General features: G+C 38.7%; 1 protein-coding gene across 1 annotated transcript; it reads left to right on the top strand.

Moving 5' to 3' along the window:
• Positions 1 to 25038, top strand: nckap1l (NCK associated protein 1 like). The gene is made up of 31 exons (XM_042407534.1): positions 1 to 196; positions 1589 to 1699; positions 2286 to 2378; positions 2939 to 2995; positions 4484 to 4626; positions 5198 to 5288; positions 6766 to 6903; positions 7669 to 7717; positions 8616 to 8772; positions 9500 to 9556; positions 9668 to 9764; positions 10031 to 10140; positions 10560 to 10692; positions 10871 to 10952; positions 11090 to 11148; positions 11252 to 11397; positions 11497 to 11629; positions 12069 to 12188; positions 12572 to 12711; positions 13421 to 13552; positions 14450 to 14668; positions 14877 to 15007; positions 16144 to 16241; positions 17497 to 17590; positions 19266 to 19348; positions 20093 to 20173; positions 21130 to 21223; positions 21342 to 21458; positions 22088 to 22197; positions 22647 to 22736; positions 24463 to 25038. Exons 1-31 carry the CDS (start codon positions 107 to 109, stop codon positions 24577 to 24579), a joined length of 3372 nt encoding a protein of 1123 aa, XP_042263468.1. The 5' UTR covers positions 1 to 106; the 3' UTR covers positions 24580 to 25038.
• Positions 25039 to 25365: the final 327 nt, after the last annotated feature.

Raw genomic sequence — 25365 nt, 5'->3', positions numbered from 1 at the left:
GTGAGGCTCTGGGTGCACTTGTTTCCGAGGGTTCAACCACTGCAGCATACACAGGACCAGGAGGCCAAGGCTCGAACGGAGGGAGAGGTGAAGTGTGTCTGGAGCCATGGACTACCAACAGAAACTGGCTGAGAAACTCACCATCCTCAATGAGAGAGGGAATGGGGTGCTGATACGCATGAACTACATTAAGAAGGTGAGGGAGAATAGAGAGAAGTCAGTGGTGCGAGTGACAGCGGCGAGAAATAAGGAACTTCATTTTTGTTGTTTACGCTTTGTCTAAGTTATTTTCTCAAAAGATGTACCAGGACACCATTATTAGACAATACAAGGATACAAATAAAAATATCAACACATGGTTATTAACTGCTTCAGAATAAACTAAAATATTATATGTAAATTTCTGTTTTCAGTTTCCACTGAACTGTAGAAGAACAAAAGGCTTGGTTGTACACATTAGAAAATTGTTATCTACGTAAATTGTTATCTACAGTACAAAGAATAATGATTAAAGCCAACATATAGAAGTACTTTATCATGTGTTTAAAGTAAAGTACTACAGAGTCTTATGGTATGAAGATGCGAAATACCAACAATATCCCAAAAATACACCATTTCTTGATGTCAAGAAACTCTCCAGGAGCTGTAACACAAAAAGCAGTAACAAAATAAAATGAGATAATTGTAACTTTGTTTAAATAAAAGTGGTTTGTGTCTATACTTGCTTAGGCAACATTGCCTTCCCACTGCATCTGAGCTCATTTCTCCCAAGAGGAAGTGCAAACAGGAAGTCAGTCTGCGCTGTCATTCACCTCAAATTTCAGTTATTCTAAACCGATTGCTCTGAAACTCAGTCGAGACTCAAGACAGAAAAAATGAGACCACGTTGGTCTCATACGTCAGCGTATAGTGACGGAATGAGACAGTGTAATATTTAGCATTACCTGTTCCGTTGTGTGGGGCTTAAATGTTGTACAGTGGCTGAAGGGACAGTATTTATTTTGACATGCCAGACATTTCTGGATGTGACTTGCAAGAAATGACACTCTCCTCATCTACTGTACACATCTGTCCCCCTTTTTGCAACCCTGTGAGCATGTGTGTGCAAGAACTGTATGTTTGCATTTACCTGGAGCCGTTATTAAACTTGTGAAGATTTGCTAAGCATGCATGCATGTTCTTTGCAGTCTGGCTTCACACTTTAGAGCTGCTACACAGAGCTTCTAAAGAAAACAGCCCCACAGGAGCAGTTGGGTGTTAACTTTCTTGCTCAATGTCACCTTGAGGGTGGTTGTTGGGGGAGCAGGGAACATGTATTACTCACTCTGCCCACATGTTTCAAAAGCAGTCTGAGAATTCAGTGATTTTCTGCTGACAAGCTTGCTTTCTGTTCTTTGGCTGCTCATAATGCAAAACATTACAATCAAAACCTGTCAGAGAATCCACAGACGGTAATAGCAGGACATAAAAATGTGTTGAAAATCAAGAATTTAACTGCCAAAAAGTCAGATGTGACAAATCAATCTCTGCGTGCTACAGTATAATGGGTAAACCGTTCACGTCACATCATTCCCCATCTCTGTCACAGACCTGTGCAGACGCCAAGCTGCGGCCATCCTTCCTGACAGATAAAACCATGGAGTCTGCCATCAAGTACATCAACAAGAAATTCCCAAACATTGACTTCAGAGGAAACATTGTAAGTATGAACGCAGCATTTGCACAAGTTTAAGTTGTTTTTTTTTCACCTTGTTTTCTATACGAGAAGATGCTTGTACATATTTTTCATGTTCTGTTTGTGATAATGAAAATATTATTTTGGGATCTTAACACAACAAGATTTGTTTGTTCATTGTTAGGCCAATAAATAATCATTCTGTGATCCACTGAAAACACAGCCGTCAACTAAAGACAAAAGATAAGAGTCAATAAACTGAAAAACTGTTTTCCTGTGATCACAAAACTACAGTCCTGTGATCTCAAGAAAACTAACTTATGTTGAGATAATAAATTAACAGTTAATAAGTAAGTAAATATCATGTTAATAAATTAACATGATATGCCTCACAAAAAAGTATTGTATGTTGTATTGTGTTATTGTGTCCACATTGTTTTAATATATTTGTTTTATAATCTGATTTATTTGCATTTGTCTGGTTGGTTTAATCAATCATTTATCGAAGCTAATCAACTCACCAACAGGAAAACAGATTTCAAATAGCAGTTTACCTTTCATACAATGTGATACTGAACCAGCAACCAACTGTTGTTAATGGTCATTGCAGCAAAATCTGAACGGCATCCAGCGACAGAAATCAGAAGTGTTGACAGCCACAGCAAGCTACTACGACTCTTTCCTGGATGTCATTGAGTTCAGGGTAATTGTTGTGTTTTCTCCATTTATCTTTCTCCCTCACTTTCTTTCTTCTTCTCTGTGAAATTTCCAATATACATTATGCTCTAAATATAAAAACACAAATCTGAAATTATAGAACAATGGTGGTGTTCACAGCATTCTCTCTTCTTTCCTTCTGCACAGCCTTTGTTTTAGACAAAAACCAGAATATATTTACATATAGAGTGGTTTATTCTGACAGCAAAATAATTGATTTTATTCCAAATATCAAGAACAGTTCGCTCACCACGGTTTAGTGCAGTCTGTTACACTTCCCTGTGCATTTGCATATTTCTTTGATGGAGGTCAGAGCCAGGCCGAGGCATCATTGGTCTTTGTAAGATTGTGAATAACTCAATCATGATGTTGTAGGACAATGCAAATGTAAAAACACTGTTAAAAACTGCTAAAGGAATCTATAACAATGATAATGTGTTTAGGAAATAGCATGAAAGGTTTACTGTAACATGATTTAAATGTTGTTTAGTTGCTGTGTGTGTCTTGTCTGTTTTCTAATCTAATTCCTCACTCTTTCTTATTCAGGACAATGTCTATGAGTTGCTAAACACCATCGATGCTTGCCAGTGCCTCTTTGATATTGTAAGTACTAATTATGTGTCTCTGAATGGAGCATTGTTTTAAGTAGAAGAAAACACTCTCTGTCCTGTGTTCTTTTCATTCATTCTTCTACTACAGTATACTGTTTATTCCTGCCTGCGACATACTGTAGATGATGTTGTTTTCTCTCTTCACCACACCCACCTCCTGTTCAGTTTATCAGGTTTTTTATTGTCATAATGAAAGTGGCTGCTGTCTTGTGCATTATGTACTGTATATGCTCCTGTATATTTCACTGTTCTGTGTCTCCTGTAACCTTATTTGCACAGTTAATGGGGACATTATAAGGATCTTGTGCTACTTGGATTTATTTGGGCAGCATCTTTCAACCACAAGACCTTTTCTGCCTAATATAACTGCAGATCGTCCTGATCCAATACATTTCTCACTGTTCGGTATTCTCATTATTGCAGTCGTAACATGTTTTACATTTACCTTTCAAACCCTTAAAGAAAAATGTCTGTGATGTAATTTCATTTCAAACTGACAAATATTAAGGTGATATTTCACTAAAAAACAATCTGCTCCTGCCAGCTTGAAAGGTATCTGTAAAAATTTTGTAGTTTGGATATTCAGGGAGAATAATGGTAGTGGTCCTGAATATGAATTCAGTGATTATGATGGATTTCGTGTGGGACAGCATTTCAGGTTGGGAAAAAATAGCAAAAGATCTAAATCATTCAAACCACTGCTTCAGCATTCAAGCTGTACCCTTGCAGTAGTATGTAGTACCCCCCCCCCCCCCCCCCCCCCCCCCCCCACCCACCCAATACAAATAAATTTGTATATTTTCAAACTGGGAGTACAATTACCACAATGTTAAAATGCTTCATTACAAGTAAAAGTCCTGGATTCACAATTATACTTCGATAAAAAAAACTAACGCTGAAGTATTATTAGTTACATGTTTTCTAAGAATCAAAAGTGAAAGTACTGTGCTCATTCTGCAGGAAATGGCCTCTGGCCTCTGTGAATGACATATTATTGTATATGACAATATTAGATTGTTAATACTGATGTATCGATGTGAACATTTGGTGGAAGTTTTGCTTCACAAATTTGTATTCATTTTTACTTAAACTTAGCTTTTTTGCCAAATATTGTGAACACTGATAATTTTAAAAATTATTTTAAATTTAAACATTTTGAGGTGCTAACAACTCGTAGTCATCTGAAACGTGACAAGGTGCCCAACCTCACTCTGCTTTTTTAAAGAGGTCACAGGCTAAAGTTTCCCAAAGGTTGGGAACAACAAGTTAAATCTTTAACAATATGTTGTATTTTCTAATCATATCATGAAAAATAGAGCTATCAATAAATGTAGTAAAGTAAAAAAATACAATATTTACCATAAGTATAAAGTAGCGTGCAAGTAACTTTACTTAAGTAAAGTACTTGAGTAAATGTATTTTCCACCACTAAGCACTGGTCATTTTAGAGCCACTGACTAAACAGAAATGTTGATTTCAGGCCATCAACTTTGACTTCACCAAGAGCTACTTGGATCTGATTATCACCTACACCTCTGTCATCATAACGCTCTCTCGCATCGATGACAAGAAGGCTCTGGCGGGCATGTTCAACTGTGCTCATGAGATGACCAATGGGAGCAGGTGAGAAAACATGGAAGTGACATCACATATAGAGCACAATGTGCTTTTCAGTAATGGGTTGCACTTGCTAAGTGCAGCTTTCTAGCTGTGACAAACACTTTATTCAAGTGCTTTGATTAATGCCATTATGAGTTTGCATACCCTTCCATACAGCTATTCTTGTGATCCTCATAATTAATTAGAATTTTAATTTCTGCCTTTTCTGAGTGCCAAGTGGTATACTGTCATTTTGATTCCACCTACTCTGCATGACATTTATTTATACACTCCAAAATAGCAGGATGCTTATCTCACTTTGATACATGAGCAGAGAGCACAAATGCATACATTTTATTTTAATGTCACATTTGACTTGCACACCACACACAGCTACCACCTTGAGAGGGAACAGCTTCAGATCTTTATTATTCAGATGCCTAAAAATGATGTATAAAATTATGAAATACTAAATGTTAATCATCAATACAGTCCCTGTTGGTAATGCTAGATATTCGCAATTCTGTTATTATAATGCACAACTTTTTTTCTTCTTCTTCCACTGATTAATTGCACGCTGTAAAAAATCCTGCAGTGACCCTTCCTACCCACGACTTGGCCAGATGTTGATGGAGTATGATCATCCTTGGAAGAAGCTCACTGAGGAGTTTGGCCCACACACAAGGGTAAGCTCAATTGGGAGCAAAATGTGTTACTGTGTATATACAAGTACAAAGTTCATGATTCACTTTAATTCAAAGGTGGATAGTAGCACCGTTGAGTATGTTAAATGTTCCATTTGATTCAACTTTGTCCAAATTTTAATGGGATTTCTGTCTTTGCACCTCCATGACACATTTTAATACCTTTATTTATGTTCACATATTTAAACGCAGCACATAAATACAAAATGACACACTTCTGTTCTGGATATTACACCACTACACTTACAGTAAGGATATAAGTTCTATATTGCCAACAGTGAGCACTCCAACAAAGTTTGTGGACACTCAAACATTACAGCCAGATATGATATGATACGATGCGATGTGATGCGATGCGATACGATATGACACAACTTTATTGTCAGCTTACATTGAAATTCCTTTTGCACCCTTAAGCAATTCCATTTAAGAGGTTGACACATAGATTGAACATATAGTTACACATATGACACTTTTCATAGCCGTACATAACACATTGAACAATCAAAACAGTCAAACACATCACATCATATCCTCTGGATTCAGATCTCAATTAGCAGCACACTGCTATGTGATTGTTGAACATCTCATTCCAAAACCATTAATTTGCTACTATAAAAGTTTTTATGGGGAGGCATTCCACAAGGTTTTGGATCCTGCAGGGATTTGCTCCCCCTCAGCCACAAGAGCATTAGTGAGATCAATCACTGATGTTGGTTTATAAAACCTGGCTCACATTCATTTTTTCCAGTTCATCCCAAAGGTGTTGAATCAGGGCTCTGTGCAGACTGGTCAGGTTCTTCAAAACCATGCTCAGAAAAACATTTCTTTGTGGATCTGGCTGTGTCCACTGGAGCACTGCTGTAAAGAAACAGGAAATAACCTTCTCCAAAATGTTGAAAAAAAAGATGTCTAAAATATCATTGTGTGTTGTACCATTAAAATTTCCCAGAATTAGAATGAAGGGGCATAGCCAAAATCATTAATATTCTTCTTCTAACTTAATTTATCGTAGTAATCCTTTGAAATGGAGTTACTGCTTGTGGACATTTATTTTGCCTCAAGCTCATTGCTTTTAAACAGACTTTAACTCAGTAGTGTAAGACAGTGTTAGACAATAGAGAAGAGAATTACTAAAAACAGACCAAAAGTACAAAAAATGTATTTCTGACACAGTGGCACCTTGCCAGTGCTTTAGGTATCACTAACACAATGCAATACAAATGATGCAATAACACTACAAATTACTTCTTTAACACTGGTACTTACATCACTCTGTGTGGTGAATAATAAATTTTCTGTGTGTGTTAAAAACAAAATCAACCACAGTTTTTGAGCCTCAAAGCTTGTAATTGCTCTAATTTAACCCCCTTGGTTGGACTCCAAGTTTTCTCTCTCTGCTTCTCTTTCCATCTCTCATACTCACTGTTTTCCTCTCCTTGTTTTGTCCTTCTCCCAGTCAGTGACAGCAGCGTTGTTGTCTCTGAAGATGGTCTACCCACGCAGGAACCTGCCAGCAGAGCAGTGGCGGAGCGCCCAGCTCCTCAGCCTGCTCAGTGCTCCAGCTGCCATGCTGGACCCGGCCTGCTGTGACACTGTGAGCCCGCCCTCCTGTCACCTTTCCGCCTGTATTTATCTCTGACAGAAGGAGAAAGAGAGAGGAAGGGGATAATGTCTAAAATATGGTCTTTCCAGTAATGTTAGTTGCAGAAATGAAAGAAGGTGTGGCGGCTAAGATGCAATAACAGGATATGTATTGTTCTTCAGGTCAAGTACAGTCCACTTAGTCCCATTTTCCCTCTCCACTCGTTAAAGAGCTATCATTTCGAAAATTAATTATTTTTTCTCTTTTAACCTCTCTTCTCCTCCCTGAGCTTTTATTTCTACCCATCTCCCTTTTCTGCCTGGTCCGGTCCTCCTCCTGTTGTCCCTTTGATGTAATGTTATGATGCCTGCTGTCTGTGGCTTCCTCATATAAGAAACACAAGCCCAGCCGAGAGACCAACCTCCAGGCAACCATTTAGCTCATGAAAAGATACAATATATTTGAAAGCCAAAGACACCCACTCCTTAAAGGCTTTAGAGCTCTCTTGAGTTGCATTATCAAATGTACATTTTAGCATTTTAATCACATGTTGGGAGGACCATCAATACTTTGTGCATAGTGTATAATGCACAGAGGTTTTTATGGTGTAGTTATTCCAGTAAGAACACAGTAGTAGTGTGTACAGAGGACTAGTATGACCATTGAGCGCAATTGATTAGACTGACTTTTACTTTCCTCATAAGGTTGTTACAGTGTATGTAAAGTTATTGTAAATGTGTCTGTAATGGCATTTAATAAGCTTAATGTTCACCACAGATGGCATGTGAATACCTGTCTATGGAGGTGATGGAGCGGTGGATCATTAGTAAGTACTTGATGTCTCTTGATGGATCATAACTTATTCCATCAGTGCACTTTATCAAATTATAATAACATATTTAAAGGGCACATATCATGCTTTTTGTGATTTTCTGTTTTTTTATAGTGTTATGATGTTGGATGTCTATGTTAAACATGATCAAAGGTCCAAAACATAAGTTTAACATACTTTATGTAAAAATGGTCCCTGAAAGTCAAAAGCATAGGCTTCACTGAATGCTTTGTTTGCAATGTCACCTCCACTTTCTCCTCCTGATAACATGAGATTTTTTTCGCATGCCCATAAACGGCCATCTATTCCATAGCCTTTGTTGCTAAGGATGTTACACAGGTTGTTTACGTTGTCCACTCACATATTTCAGATCGGATTCAAGCTTGAACATGTATGGATGTATCTGAGAAGTTCACATTTTGAGTAAAGAACGAGAAAAAGAAGTGAGGGGCTGCATAAGATAAATAGGGACTTTTTTAATTGTAAAGATGTTCTAGTAGAGTCCCAGAATATAAATACAGACCTTGAAATGTGCATGATACGTCCCCTTTAAGTATCATGCATATCAGTATTTGTAGCATTTTGAGATGTGTGTGTCTGTTGTAGCCTGTGCACATTTCACAGACAGTGACACACTGGGTTTGAATACTAGATAAAGTTAAATTAAGCAATCTTAAGTTTGTTTCTGCTCAAAACTTTCATTAACAAACATAATTTCTCTCTGTCAAAAACAGTGCTGTCTTTTGATTAAAAGCTTACTCAGATAATTCATTTTAGCAAGAAAAAAGTCCTAAACCTAATGAATGACTATGTACTGTAAGCACAGAAAGTAGTAAATTCATACCAGTCCTTAAAATTGCATCATAGCTGTTGCCTACTGTCCTCCTTCTAGTCGGCTTCCTGTTGTGCCACAGCAGTCTGAATACAAACCAGGCCTCCCAGGAGCTGTGGAAGATGGCTCTGCGGAGTGGCCTCTACCTCACCCTCACCAGAGATGAAGCACTCAACATACACAAGGTCTCAGAGGACCTGTTCGACGGCATTAAAGGGTATGTAAGCTGCAAGGCAGTGCTACGGTATTTACTCTGCACTGCAGACCATGAGAAAAAGTAGCCGTTGCTTAATTAAAATTGAAAAAGTAAGATAATAGGCAAGACTGTTTTTGCAACCTCATATTTGAAACAGTTGAAACGAATGAGAACTGATTTAGAAATGTGTCTTAAGTGCCATTGTCTGCTCTGGATTAAAGAGTCCTGAACTGTGAAGAGCCTCTCGTCTCCTCTCCTTGATTACTCTTTTATTCATTCATTTTAAATATAAAAAGTTGGACTGAGCCTACATCAGTTGAACTGCCAGATACTTTTTGGATACATTAACAATTTAGTTCTGAGTTATAGAATTCATTATTACTTTGTAAGTAATCAGATTACAACACAAATGTCTTTTTTTGGAGGGGTACCCTGTAACATTTGACGTAGTGTGTCCCCAAACAATCCAACTAATTAAACAGCACAATCTACTGGTGCTTGTTATAAACAAGACTGCATCAGTGGTGAAAAAAAAGATTTGACAAAATAATTAGCTGTCTACAATATACTGCTATGACATAGTCTTAAATTGTTATATGTGAAGCTGAAGCTGGAGCAGCTTGAAATGAGTATGACAATAAAATAATCCTCAGTTGAAACATTTATAAAATTACAAACAACAAACTGCTTTATTTTTTAGGAAAAGCTTCTTATTGTATTTCTATTTTTTTTTCTTCAACTTTTTCAGATACAACAAGCGAATTGCAGACATCAAAGAGTGTCGTGAGTATGTGATAGTCCACAGGTGAGACTGACAGGAGACTATGCTTACCACTTTTCTGTCATAAATATTCAATGTATTGATATGAGCTGTGAGAACCGAATGTCCATGTCCATTTCCTCTATGTTATTACAGCGGGGCTATGCACAGAGAGAGGAGGCATTTTCTGAGAGGAGCAATGAAGGAATTATTTAAAGTTCTGGAGGATGAACCTGGACTACTGGGACCAAAGGTAGGCATATAGTAATGAGTATAATGGTGATACTTGAGGAATTTAAATCATTTCATCACTGCAATTTATATGACTAAATTGAAATTCTGGTCACATGATTTGTGAAAAGTGGTGTCTTTGATCCAACTTTCATCCAGCACACATCTTACAGTCTGGGGAATATTTGGAGAGGAGCGGGAAATTCCTTTGAATTCATGACTTTTTCCTGAGACTCTTTCCTAACATTCCGCCTCTTCTCTGTTTTGTTTGCCAATCAAATCCCTAAGGCCCTGTTTGTCTTCATGGCTCTGTCGTTTTCCCGTGACGAGGTCCTGTGGCTCGTTAGACACTCTGAGAATATGCCAAAGATAAAAATGCCCGAGGACTACATCGACAAGTAGGTCATACTGTAGGTACAGAGAGATCAAACCAGGGACCGCTGCAGCTGGAGGTCACTCTGTGTCACATAATGTGCAAAAAACAGTCAGTTGTCATTCACTCAGAGGACATGAGCAGTAGAGAGAGAGTGAGGCATAATGTCTGATGTATAAAACTCCTCTGCTCATTTGGTATTCATTTATGCATCTTTACTTCAAATCCCAAAGCTGTAACAGCAAAATGGTGTAACTTTAGAAGTTTTTCCTCCCTGAAAGAACATTAGTGCAGTGGCTACATTATGTCCAGTAGTTTTTATTATAGTGTAATTATCCGAAAATGTGCAGAGGACATTTTACAATGTATTTTGTACTGAGTTTAAGGTATGAAAGGGAATTGTGAGTCTGGTTTTAATTGCTTTTTCTGTTGTTTTTTTTCCAGTCAGATGGCTGAGTTGCTGTTCCACATGGAGAAACTAAGAGGTCTGATGAAAAAGTACAACCATGTAGTGCAGCGCTACCATGTTCAGTACCTGGCACAGTTTGATGCCTTGGTTCTCAATGACACCATACAGGTAGATAACATATTGGTGTGAATGTGCATGCCTATTGCATAAGAGTATTTTGAACAGCAAAGGTGTAGACGGTGGCAGGTGGGGGAAATCCAACAATAAAGCTGTTGCTGAATGCCTCGGCTTTCATTTAATGAAATAACAGCATCTCTACCTCCTTAACTCTTTTTCTCCTCTGCAGAACATGTTTGTGTGTCCAGAGGAGGAGTCAGTCCTGATGAGTTCATTTGTTTCAACGCTGTCCGCTCTCTCAGTCAAACAAGGTAATCACAACATAATACAGTAGATTATCTAAGTTAGTGTATACCCAATATTGTTCTCCAGCAAAAAAGAAAACAAGGGTAAGTACATTGCATTTAAAATGCAATAAACTAAATTTTATTTGAATTTCACTCTGCAGTGGAAAACAAAGAGGAGTTTGATTTCAAAGCCCTGCGACTGGACTGGCTGAGACTACAGGTGCGCAGGTTGATAGTGTAGCATCAAATGACACAAAGAGTTCAATTACAAGAGTACAAATTATGTTTATCTGCCTTTAAGTTTTCTTCATCTTCTGTTTTAGGCCTACACAAGTGTGAACAAGGCCCCTCTTCCAATAAAGGACTACCCTGACTTAGCAAAGGTGATGAACATGATCCAGTTTCACACTAGGATGGTGGACGATGTGGAATGGATGCTGAAGGAGACATCTGATCTGTCCATACTCTGGTCAGTCTCTTCTCTTCTCCTCTCCTCTCTTCTCTTCTCTTCTCTTCTCTTCTTCTCTTTTTAATGTCTTGACTGTTTTTTTCTCTATTCATCTCCCAGTTCCTATCCCCGAGTGTTTGAGAAGATGTTTACCCAGAGCAGTGAGGAGATGACCATGAAGCGTTACCTCATGGCCTTCCCTTGTGTCTGCTCTCACTTCAGCTACTGTGGGCACCATCTCTGTCCAGAAGAGGTCAGTGTTCAGTCATCTTCTGATGAGGCTATTAATCATCAGCTGAGGAGCACTAAAAACACTGACTACACTCCACATAAAGTTTAATTTCTTACACTTCCACATCACCACGTGGATCCTGTCAGCTACAATCACGACAAAGTTTTGAGCTTTGTGCACAGAATTCTCTCAATTTCCTTGTTTTAGCGAGTGCTTTTTTAAAGCAAGTGTTAATTTGTGAAGTCATTATATCTGCTTGTTTGCAACTTTTGTCAGCTTGTCAGACTGAAATTGGAATATAAAAAAGTTTCCATTGTCAGTAAATACTGCACAAACTAGTATTTTTGTAAGGGAACGCATCTGTCTGAGTCTTTATACTTTACATGTTTACCTGTGTTCTATATTCTGTCTGTCTACATATGTGCACACTCACATATACTGCATTTGTTTGTGTGCCCAGACAGACGCAATGGAGAAGAAGAGTCTGCGTCTGTGTGTGACCTTCCTGGAGCAGATAGCCAGGCTGACCAGCAATGTTATATTAGAAATATGTGCTGAGCAGTGCAACCTCAACGACCAGGTGAAGTCTGAGTCTATTTCAGGTTTTAAAAAACTAATTATTTAGCAGAGATTGATTCTGCTAAATAATCATAGTAACAGCTTGGCATCTGTGGATTTTGCTGGAGGCAGGAGACAGACTTTCGAAATTGAGTGAAATGATAACACAGGTCTAAAACTCTGGAGTTGATTAATGTGGTGTTGTTTCTTGAATCCCTTGAGGAAAATATGACCAAAATGTTAATTTTTTGACTGAGTGCTTCCAATGTGAACGTAAAACTCTCATGTTTGTCTTTGAACATGGTACCAAATGTTTGTGAGGCTGAATTCTTCTTCTATCTGTCTTCCTCTCACTCTCTTTTCTTCTTCTCTACATCCACCTCTTTCTACTTGATAAACCCTTAGTTGCTGCCCAAACACTGTGCTGAGACTATCAGCGCAGCTCGCCATAGAAAGCAAAAGAAGCCGATGCCAAAGAAAGGAGAGGTCCAGAAAGAGAAACCAGGGGCTGAAAGCTTGAGGAAAGACCGGACCGTCCTTACCAAGTCAGCTTTTCCCTTTGTTTTCTTGATTATGTGCATCACTTTCTCTACTTTGCTGACCCTGCCTGAGCCTCTAGTCATTAGCAGGAGTTTGGAAAACTGAGTGCAATGAATATATCCCTGATTTCTGAAGACATGCATCATTATCAACGGGGCAGTTAAATAAACACTCAACTGTGTACGATTCTAGTTTGCAATGATTAGAGTCAAGTTAATGCAGTTCGTGTCTATAAAAATATTATAATGCATTTTCAAATCATCTCCTTCACCCCATGACACTTTTTTTGCCTTAAGATATCAGGAAGACAGGATGAAATTGCATCAACCAACGAGACATGATTAGTACTGAACCTTATTAACCTTTACCATGAGTCAGGGCTGACAGGTATTGAATCATGCTATTAGAAATAAGAAACAAAACACCTCCGCCTATTAGAGAAACACTTTTTATTGGCAGTACATTCTATGTTGGCTCTTTCATTGTTTTGGTCAGAGAAAGCTCCTTAATTAAGAGTTGTAATTCTGTCTCGCTCCCTCCTCTCAGTTTTACTCCCCTCTGCCTCAGTTTGGATATGTGTTTTACAACTCTTAAGCATGTTTATCACCTTATTTGTCTGAGAAATGAACATCCATACTGCAGTCATTGTCAAAATATTTCCCCTTAAGACTTGTCTCCTCCCTTCTCTCTCTCTGTCTTTCCCCCTTTCCTCAGTGTGGACAAGATGCATCTGAACCTGACAGAGCTCTGCTCCTCCTACAGTCTCTGCAGTGACTTTATTGTCTTTAACCACATTGTCGTTCCCACCGAGTTCCTCCTTTCTCATCTGGAGACACGCCTCTCTGAGTAAGCTGAGCGGGGATGCGGGGGATTATCTTATGTGTTGAAATAAATGTGGCCCTGAAGGTTTAGTAAAGAGTCCCTGGAGTGACATTTGCAAATGTTATTTCCTCTGAAGTTTTCTGTGCTTCCTAGAAGCTACTCTTGTGCACATGTCACTTCAGCAATACTATAGGCTGACCTAATACGGTAGGCTGACCTCCATGCTGGACAGAGGCTGTAGAAATGTTAACCATGAAAAGTAAATCACTCTGACCATGGTGTGACAGAGTGCTGTGAAAACTTAAAAGCAGCTCAAGCTGCATTCGCTCCAAATTGCCACTTATTCACACACTTAGACACCATTTTTTGTCCTCTAGACAAATAGGGAATCATTTGGAGTTTGTCACTTGTGAAATGTCTCCTCCATCATTATAATGATCCCAATTCTACTATCTGATTCCTCCGTGTCAGGCTGTGTTGCACCCACTTAAAAATCTGAGAAGAGATCCATCATGTCACTCCCTTGCTCTGTGTCATTTCAGTGCTAACTGTTATTTAGATTAGGGCTTGGTACCAGGGCAACCTAATGTTTCTGTGTATATACTCTGTTTTGTCTCTCTGTCTTAGCTGATGATTATCTCCAGTCACCCTAAAATTAGCGCCCTCGAGAAGCAGCGTGCTTGCAGTGATTGGTTCTTTCGAGGCCAAAATTGTAAATACAGTCCATTCAGGGAGAGAGAGAAAGAAAAGGAAGGACCCTGACAAAAAATAAATAAGATTGCAGTGAAGCCCTGGAGCAGCAAATTTGCTGACCTAATAAGAGCGCTCCAATGCCACCATGGCTCGTTTAACCCGTTTTAAGGTCCCATCTGTCCACCCGGGCCCGGTGATAAGTGACGTTGGTTAAACATGTTTCTCCAGGATCATCGTGAGAATGGCCAATTACAACCAGACCACCCAGGAGATAGCCCGTCCCTTGGACCTCCTGGCAGCAGTAAGAGCCTATACAGCCAGCTTGCACAGCCTCTCCAGCTACATCAATGTGGACGTCACCCGGCTGGTGAAAAACGTCCTGCTGCAGCAAACCCAGCCACTGGACTCCCGCGGAGTGCAGACCATCACAACCCTTTACACAAACTGGTATGTGTGACGCGCAGGTGTATCTGTACTGCATTAAAAACACAAATATCCAAATACACATTAATTCGTTTGCACATTGCATAGCCATAAACAGGTACAGGCAGCATACTAGTACATATCTATGCCTTGTTTTCTTTCTGAGTCTTTCATTTTCACTCTCTTTAATTCAAACACCAGTAAGTCTTGTTTTGTTTTGTCTGGGCCACAGGTATCTGGAGAGTCTCTTGCGTCAGGCCAGCAACTCCCTCATCGTCCACTGTCCTACGATGCACTGCTTTGTCAATCAAATTACTGACAACGAACCAAGTTTCAGAGCAGAGGAGTACTCGGATATATCAGGTCGGGCCCAGAAATTAATCACAGTTATTTAAGTCCCTCTCCACTCAAAAATATGTTTTGCTTATTGTTACTTCACTTGGATGTTTGAACTTCACTGTGCAGAATGATGTATCTTTGCATGACATGTGCAAAAAGCCATCAATGAGAAAGAAATTATTTTTGTCTCAGTTTTTACTTTTTACAGACACATGTTTTTACATTTGACAGGCTCAAAAAGTTCCCCTGAACTTGGAAGTTTCATGATCAGGGACCCACAGATCCAAGAGATGATTCACTCTTTTCAAAAGACATAACTAGCAGATCAAATTCACTCCTGTGACACCACATGCAGAGGGAAGATTATTGCTCAAGAGAATGTTAGCCTTGTTATTGTGGTGCGGTGTTTTCTCTCACACTGCCTGTCATGCAGTTTATTCTGACACTGCCTGGCTAATGTAAACTTCAGTATTGCTTATCATCTCCCCTGCTCTTCCGTCCCTGCCTCATAACTATTCCAGCGTCACTTGTCTCTCCTTCACAAAGCCTCCTGTTCCACCTTCATGCTGCCTTGAAGGAGTAATGGGCCTTCTTATAACTGTATTAAGGCTATATTCAGTCTACTACAGATCTTAGGTCATGCACACACAAGCATACATGAACATTATACACACCTACACTCTGTGATGCTTTCACAAGGCATGCACACACTCGGTGCCTTGGAGACCACTGCACATCAATAGACACCCCCTCACAATGTCATCATCATTGTCTATATTTGCTCTGTAGTGAGGTATCTGCCTGCCTCACGGTGATTCACTCACCCATCCATTAGCCACCTCCATTTTTAACCACACACGTCCCTATCCATCCATATTCAGGAAGCTGTGTGAAAGGTCTAATAGCTGCACTTGTGTCTTTCTCTCATTGATTCAGCTCCACTCACAAATCAGATTTAATCTGTGTCCTTTATCTTGACTGAAACCTTGTATTTGAGTCCTCTAAAAACACCACTCTAGGATGAAACAACGCATCTCCACTCGAGCCTCGGTCTATTGTGCTTTTTTGGCCACATGATATCAACAACAATTAAGCTTCTGTTGATCTCTCATCTCTCTCCAGTCATGATCTTTAAATTATTCATGTCTTCTTCTGAACAGAGTTACAGGCACTGGCGGAGCTAATTGGTCCATATGGCCTGAAGTTTTTGAGTGAGAACCTGATGTGGCACATCACCTCGCAAGTCAGTGAGCTAAAGGTACGGTATGATGCAATGTGTTTGTTTCAAGAATGTAGACTAAGGACTCATACCTTGAAGCACGTTTACTTTGTTATCTGGGGAATGCTTCTGAGTAAAACCTCCTCAAATCTGAAACATGGACATATATTCTGTGTTTTAATCAAAGACAACTCAGTAAACCTGCTTGAACTGGCACCAGGAGTTGTCTGAAGTGGGGAAACGACACTGCTGCTCAAGTCAAATCTATGACCACAGCAGTCAAGCATAAACATTTGTCCAGTAGAATAAATTCTAGTAGAGAAACTAAAATATATTGAATTCACACGATTCCTTATTTTGCTTGAAAATGTGTGCATCCAGAAGCAGTTTGGGGCTTCAAAGCTAGCCTTTTGTTAAAGATTCACCACGTTTGCTAAAAGGGGTCATAACATGCATTTTGTGATTTTCTGTTATTTTTATACTGTTATGATGTTGGATGTCTATGTTAAACATGATCAAAGTTCCAAAACTTGAGGTGTATTTATGCAAAATGCTCCCTGCAAGTCAAAGGCCCAGGCCTCTGAACGCTTCGTTTGTTACCTCTACTTTCTCCTCATGATAACATCAGATTGTTTGTGCATGACCACAAACAGCCGTCCGTTCTGTAGCCTTTGTTGCTAAGGTTGTTCAATGGGTTGTTCGTGTTGTCCACTTGCATATGTTGGATTGGATTCAGGCTCAAACATGTACGGATGTATTTGAAAGGTTTCCATTTCAAGTATGAACGAGAAAAAGAATTGTTAAAAGTGAAATCCTACTACTACTGTGTGTTTACGTAACCTGAAACCCTGGAAGTCTGCCGAGGGGCAGCATCCTGGAGCTAACCAATCAGAACAGAGTGGGCTGATTGGGAGTGGGACTTGAGACAGAAGCTAAAATGGCCTGTTTCAGACAGAGGCTTAACTGAGGGGCTGCATAAAGATCCAGTATAACATAAATAAGTTTTTTTTAACTGAAAATCATACAAAAATTTCCCATTAGAGCCCCAGAATATAAATATAGACCTGGAAATGTGCATGATACGCCCCCTTTAACTCCTCCTCACATACAAGAGACTATTGCTGTACTGTGCCAGGCTCCCCACTCTGACACCTGTGATTGAAGTGAGGAGTTGCAGCACTGCAGCTCTGAGCTTACTGACAGAGAGATCTGTCACAGCTATGACCTCTCTCCATTATAACTCCCACCTGAAGGTGTTTTTTATCGCTTATCTCACCTTTTTCTTCTCTGTCAGAAACTGGTGATCGAGAATATGGACGTCCTGGTACAGATGAAAAACAACTTTGATAAGCCAGAGGAAATGGTCGATCTTAAAAAGAGGCTGACAGGTGAGAAGTGGGAACAGGTATGCGGGGGCAGATAAGGTGGAGGAGATGTGAAGAAAGAGGTAGGAGGTGGAAAGGAAGGGAATGGATAAAAGGTGTTGGCTTGGCAATAACAAGAAGCAGAGGAGTACTATAGATGAATCACTCTAAACTGAAAACCGAGGCCATAATCACTTCTGTGTTAACTGCAAATACATACACATCTTTGTATTTCTAACAAATCATGAGGATCCTGTTCTTTGTACTTGTGTCAGTTATCTAATTCAGTCTTACATAATATTAGCCTGCTAAAATGATATTTATTCATTTTCATCCATATAACGATGTTTTGAGCAAAATGAGTATTGATTTGTTAATCTTGGATGAAGATACAGTATTCTAGATATAATAAACTCACTTGTACAGAAAACTGGGACCAGGATTAAACTTCTGGAAAGCTTTCAATGTACAGATAAGCATAAAATTGAATTCAGATGTTGATTTCAAGATGCTGTCATAACAACCTGATGCAGAGGAGGGACCAACATTATAATCAGCACTTACAGGCAGGATGAATGGTGAAAGACAAACAAATATAAGACTAAATAAAAAAGTGAACATATTTTACACACGTTTCACATTTTAAAAGAATATTTACAGTTAATGGCTGTTTTTTAGATTCTCTGCCATTAATTTAAAAAATAAATTCTAAAATAATAAAGTCAATTTTTCTTTTAAATTTATGGTCAACTCTTGTTATCAACTCTTGTTGACTGTATTTTTACAAGCTTTTGTTAATAAAAATACACCAAGAAAATAATTTTACATTCATATTTCCTAATGAAAAAAAAGAAAACACCATGCTTTCTGTTACAAATTGGGCTACTGCCAGTGATCATACAACATGAATGTATTTTTACAAGTTTGTGTTAGTAAAAATACTTCAAAAATTGAAACATTACAATTAAATCCTTTAATGCCACAAATATGACAGGCCTTTCTTTTTAAAAAATAAAGTCAAATAATGGTGATTCTACAAAATGGCTGTATTTTTAGATTGGGTAAATTATTTACTCATTTTCTTTATATTAAGTTACTTGAAATCTTTTAAGGTGCTACCACCCAAGAGCAAAAGTTGATTAAATTTTAAAAGAGAGCAAATATTCACAACTTTGCTTTTTACATTTTGCTTTTTTGTTAAATTATTAGGAACACTGTGTGAGGATGCTGAAGAAGACAATCTGTGTGTGCTGTAGTGAAGTTTCTCTAATGATTTAATGAGAAGAAAGTTGTAACATTTGTGCGTACTCGTCTGTAAATAAATGGATGTATCTATGTCTTATGTCTGTAATCACTAGATTCATAATCAGTCTTTATTTGTATTCCGCCTTACTATGTAAAGCTCATAAAAATCTAATGATAATGTAAAATGACTTTACTTGGCCACCTTTCCCAGAACTGCACTCTTTTCTCTTAAAGTCCACATTATCAGAAGTTAATTGAAGTACAAATAATCAGGTGAACTGTCAGACAATATAATCTCATTTGCTCATTGATAACACGTCACACATTTACCCATAGTGTTGTACTGGAGGGCATTGCTTTATAGGAGCAGCTGATGATGCGGTGTTGTGTGTAAGTTTACATAATGAACAATTTACAGCTGTCAGTCCCTGATGTTTTTAATATGCATTCGTAGGTGGAGAGAACGTGCTGAAGAGGATGACCATCATCGGGGTGATCCTGTCCTTCAGATTAATGACACAGGACTGTCTGAAAGATGTAATGTCCATCAAGATTTTATGATTTAATTTAAAACTCTTAGATGAATCATATGCTGATGAAACTGTCAGTAATGCAGTGTCGGTACAACGGACATGGGAAGTTAAAATGTATAAAATCAGAGAGTTAAAATTAAGAGTGAAAGTTCATTCTTTGACCTTGGAAATTATGGTTAGACAGTTTTTTAAAAAAGTAACTCAAGATTCACTCACCAGCTTACAACTGCCTTTCATGGTCAGTGTTTGAAGTTTACTTAGTTATCATGTATGTGTTGTATGTTGTATATATAAGTTTTATACGACCACCTGTTCATCATGTGAAAAAGTTCCACACTTGATGACAACTGAGCAAACGTCAAACTGCTGAAAAAGACTCAGTTGAAAGCTCTAGAAAAAGCTAGTAAGTGGAGTTAAGATTTCAAGTCAAACTTCTCTAAGAATAGATATTGAATGTCTTAATTAGTTAGTGCCCAATTAACTTTATTGTTATGGGTACATATTATTGACCTGACGTCAGTTTCCATATATAAAACAACAGAAATATATTTTTTCATTTTTTTTTTAGCATCTTTCATATAAAACAATGCAGATTAAAGTGCTTTACAAATCTAAATGAAAAAAACAAACAAATTATTACAGCTCAAATTTAGTCTTCCTGAAAGAGATTTGTCCTTGACAGCTTGATATATAAAGGTCTTCTTGTTATTATGAAAGAAAAATTGTGTCATATAATCTCATAATCTAGATCCTGCATAAGCATTGCCCGTACCTGATGGGACCCATCGTGAGCCTGCGGGACTTCATGTCCCCTGAAACCGACATCAAGGTAATGCACAGCTTTTTATCCTTCTTCACAGGAACTACTTACTTTGTAAAAAAGGCATCCATATGTAGAGATCCCACAGAGGAATTGAAGTGCAAAAATCAGGGTTTCACTGTGTATGAATCATCCCATCACAGTTTATCAACAGTATATTAACACTGTTTATTTTCACAGGGCCAACTGAATGTGGGAGAATTTAAAACTGCTTAGGGTTGAGGCCATATTATTGTAATGACATTTATTCCAATGTATATTTACATTTTAGACTTTTTGGAATTGACTGATTTCCAACAAACGTTAAGAATGCAGAATATAGTGCAAATCAGAGTGTATAGTATTGTATTAATTTATATGTGATCCATGCAACAGTAGATCTGAGCTGGAGAAATGAAGAGAAACAACATTTTTTGTGCTCTTAGTACCAACCAAATTAAATTCCTTATCTCCCTCTGGAGCAATCTGTGTGAATGTGACTCATGAACTCCCCCTCCTGTACTTACGTCTGGCCTCTGAGTGAGGCATGACAACCGTGTCACAGCCCAGGCCAGGATAACCCCAAAGACGTCAGCAGCCCCCTCATGCCTCCGTGAGAGAGACTCTGATGATCGCCGCTGCAGCTCTGCGCTCTAAACCACATCAGTGGAAACATTCTGCCCAGACAGGCCAACCATGCGTGCAACCAGAAATAGTGCAAGATCAAAACCTGTGTGTCAAGACAAAGACACCCACAACTGATTTAGTGTCGCTCCTTAGAGAATATACAGTATGTCACTTTTATGACAGCTATATGAAGTGTAAAACACAGATCAGCATCCCACTAGCTGTGTTTCTGTGATGTGATTTACAAAATGTGACAAAATAAAGATAACATAATTTATACATTAGATTTAAATTGCACCTCTTTGCTGCAGGAGCTTGATTCTAAACTGTTTATTTTATCTGCACCTCCTTTTATGCAGGTGACTCTGAGTGTTTTTGAGCTGGCTTCTGCTGCAGGGCTGAAATGCGATATCGATCCTGCCCTTGTCGCAGCTATTGGCAGTATGCACACAGGTAACACTAAAACTATTAGTGCCACATCTGAGGCCAGCATGATGTGCTCTAATGGCTTAGTCATCAGGAAAAGAGAGTGTTCTTTTATCTTTGAATGTCCTCTATGAAAAACCTGCAGATAACACGTCCATTGATGAGGAGTACAAGCTTTCCTGTTTGCTGCTTGTCTACATCGCCGTGTCCCTGCCCACCCTGGCCCTGGACCCCAACTCTTTCTACAGCCGAGAGCATGGAGGTGCATAGTCATTCACTCATTAATTTTCAGCTGCAGCAGCTTGACAGTGATGAATATCCAGACAGCACTCAACCAGACACTAATCACTTCTTCCAGTCATTACTAGCCGACTGCTGATAGTGTATAAAAAGGTGCTCCACCCTGTACATGAGGCTTATTAGCATCTCTATGTATCATACTTTCCAGTCTGACTGACGCGGTCCGAAACAAAGTATGTTGGTTAATGAGAAACACGTTTCTGTTGAGAGACTTTTGTTTACAGATAACTTCAGCTGACGTGCATCGATACAGTTACTCTTGGCATGCAGCCCTGCTGACCCTAACTGCTTGGCTCCGAGCCTGGACTGCAACATTAAGAGCAGCAAATAGCCAAGATTTCTATCAAAGAATGGGGTGGCGTTTGTCTTGGATTATTTTCTTTGTCTCTATTTTCCACTGGCATGTTTGAAATAGATTTACCCTGCGAGCTTGAGGAAATATGCTCAGTATGCTCCCTCTTAAGTGTTATGGATCATTAAGTAAATTTCTCTAATCATTGGGCCACAAAAACATCCTCTTTGTGGCTAAAGTTACAGGACATATTCTCTCCATTTTTTTCTGTGTTGAATTATGTATTTTTATTTTCTCAGGCCATAACAACAACATCCACTGTATAGCTACAGCTATCAACCAGCTGGCTGCTGCCATGTTCACTGTTCAGAACAAGAACATAGAGCAGCATCTCAAAGAGTTTCTCCTGGTGAGTGACAAATATTGAATCAAGTTTCTAAACATTTTATCTCAAAAAAGGGGCCAGATTTTATAAAAAATTCTGGCCTCACAAATCAGCAGATTATAGTAATACGGTATATAAATATGTTAATATGAGGTAGGAAACAAGAAATTCTTAATTCTGCGGAACAAATTTGTGTTTTCAAACTTTTCTCTTGCCTTCGCTCATTTTGTGTGAAATGCTGGATGGTTTTACCAGTTTTCACAGAAAAGGGTGATCATGGCATGCCAAGAAATAAATAGAAAAGACATTTGAAGGATAAATGGTTTCTTGGGCACACTACTCTGACAGTGTTTAAGTTCAAGAGATTTCTCAAGACACTGCCAACCTTTTCCCCTGCTGAGGTCACGTCCACCAGTGTAAAAACGTTCCAGTTGTTTGATCTGTTTCTTTTAAACTCTTGTGTCATTCCACAGCTGGCGTCCTCCACTCTGCTTCAGCTGGGACAGAACGTGGAGAGAATGGACAGCAAAAACCGAGAGTCCATCTACTTGCTCCTGCACATGGTAGGCTTGCCAGGACAACACTAATTATGATACGGATTAAAATATCTTCAAATTTACAACAAGGCACATGAGAGTTTAACATTTGACTAATAGAAAAGCCTGTAACCTGTCATTAATTGAGGTCTTTCTCTTTACAATAAGCCATCAAGCCCGCAGTGTCTTATATGATGGTTTATGCATTATCTCTAAAACACCAATAAATTAATGATTAGCAATAAAGTAATTACTGGCAACTTTTAAACCCTTTATAGTATTTATGCATATTTTAAATTGGTGCAGAAATTTCAAAAAGATGGAGAGGAAGTTTTTTCACTAACAAGTATTGTAGAACCAAAGCCTTTTATTGGTTTTTTTCTCTCTGCCATAGACCTCCATCATGTCCAAAAGCTATTAAAAACACATCAGTGAGCCACACTGTTACACAGGCTGACATAGTCTGTTATTATGATACACATGGCAACTGTAGTTTATTTTGAGTCAGTCCTACAAACACTGTCCTGCTTAATATTAATATAATTATTAATCCACATCTGAAAATAATCCCCAACAAATGCACTATTTCCTCCTGTCTGAGTAGCATTTTCTCGAAACTTAAAGGTGCAGTGTGTAGAATTTAGTGGCATCTAGCAGAAAGGACTTGGCAGAAATGGAATATTCATAAGCATGTTTTAATTAGTGTATTATCACCTGAAAATAAGAACTGTTGTGTTTTCGTTAGCTTTATATCTACATAGGGAGCAGGTCCTCTTCCACAGAGCCCGCCAACTTGCAATGCAATGTTTCTACAGTAGCCCAGAACAGAAAAAAACAAACTCGGGCTCTAGAGAGGGCCTTTTGTGATTTTTGCAAGTTTCATGGCCACCATAGGTTCTCCTACATGCTTGGAAGGGGAGGGAGAGGGGTATTCAGTTGATTGCAATCTGCAACCTCACCGCTAGATGCCACCAAATCTTACACACTGGTCCTGTAAGTGTTCACCTGTTTATTTATATAGCACTTATCAAAACCAGAGATTGCAAAGTGCTTCAAAAGGACAACATGAGAAAGAAACAGAAAAATACATGAATACAATCATGTAGACAAATGACCAAATTGAATAAGGGAGTAAGTTAAAAAATACACTTTCAGAAGCAAAAACAAAGGTCATAAAATGGAGCCCTGGGGCACTCCAAAGTGTACAAAGGAGGGGGGGGTGAACCATTTGCACCAATAGGATTTTTTTTCTTCTTTTTTCTATTTTTTGGGCAGCATGGTAGCTCAGTGGTTAGCACTGTTGCCTCACAGAAAGAAAGTCCTGGGTTTGAATCCCAGCTGTCCCAGGTCCTTTTTGTTTTGCATTTGCATGTTCTCCCCATATGTGTGTAGGTTTCTGCTAGGTGCTGTGGTTTTCTCCCACCATCAAATACATGTATGTTAGGGTTAATACTCCTGTCAGTACCCCTGACCAAGGCACTGCAGCTGCCCACTGTTCCTAGTGTGTGTGTGTGTGTGTATAGGATAGGTCATATGCAGAGGATCAATTTCCCCACGGGGATCAATAAAGGACATCTTCTTCTTCTTTGGTTTGACAAGTAGGAAGTATACTTGTGACCCATTTAAAAGCTGTGCATCTTCAGAATGTGTGAGAGAGCAAAGACATGGCTGTTTTTTTGTCTTCCAGTGAGCTTTATTAATAATAAATAATATTGTAAAAATTATCTTATTCATTATTCTCTGATTCATTTAGATCGTGGAGGAGTCTGCGTTCTTGAGCCAGGACATGCTAGAGAGCTGCTTCCCTTATGTTCTGCTCCGAAATGCCTACAGAGAGGTGTACAGGTCCTTCGTTGTCACTCTGGGGTGAAGACTTTGTTAAATACTTTTAATTTAACCTTTATTTATCCTAAAGATTGTTTTAATGTGCATGCAGTTCATGCTATGTTTTCTTTAACACTCAGTCTTTCACTCTAAAGCTTTGCACATTCACATCAGTCTATCTTGATAACAGTAGGTATTGACAAAGCTTCTTGACTCAGTGCTCTTTGTGTACCTGGATTTAAAAAGATCCTCTTTGTTTTGCAAACTCTCTCTTATGGTATCTATCAGCCAGTATTATGGAGTAGATTTAAGATTGCTGAAAAATTATTAATATCAGCTTGAATAATTCTAATGCAGATCAGGTATATTCTGTAACAATCCCTCTGTATCAGTGTCAAACTCCACCACATAAATAAAACATGTTTTCTAAATAACACATTTATGCAGATTTGTATTTTCTGAAGTTATTTTTTCTAATTTTCCGTGAATAAAGATTATAATAATATGCAGTTTGTTTTCTTTTTGGTCTCAATTCAACATGTGTTCCTCGTCTATTTCCAGTCTACTCTCCACCCTCTTCTGCCCTCTCAGCCGTCCTCCCTGGATGAGAGTCTTGTCCTCATTTTCCATGTACAATTTAAATGATGCACTCCAGTTTTACCGAAGTGAAATTGCTTGTCGCTAATTTTAGTCGCTCTTTTGGTGATTTTATTTTGCAACCAGCACTGATCCTTCTTTCATTCTTTTTCCTTTTTCCTCTTCCTCTTTTCTCTCCTTTTTACCTTATTCTACCTTTTATATTCATTTGGTTGCCACACCGGAGATATGGATG

Source organism: Thunnus maccoyii, chromosome 3 (genome assembly GCF_910596095.1).
Source record: "Thunnus maccoyii chromosome 3, fThuMac1.1, whole genome shotgun sequence".
NCBI lineage: Eukaryota > Metazoa > Chordata > Actinopteri > Scombriformes > Scombridae > Thunnus > Thunnus maccoyii.
Note: the sequence above shows the minus strand (reverse complement) of the source record. Positions and strands in the feature narration are given on the sequence as shown.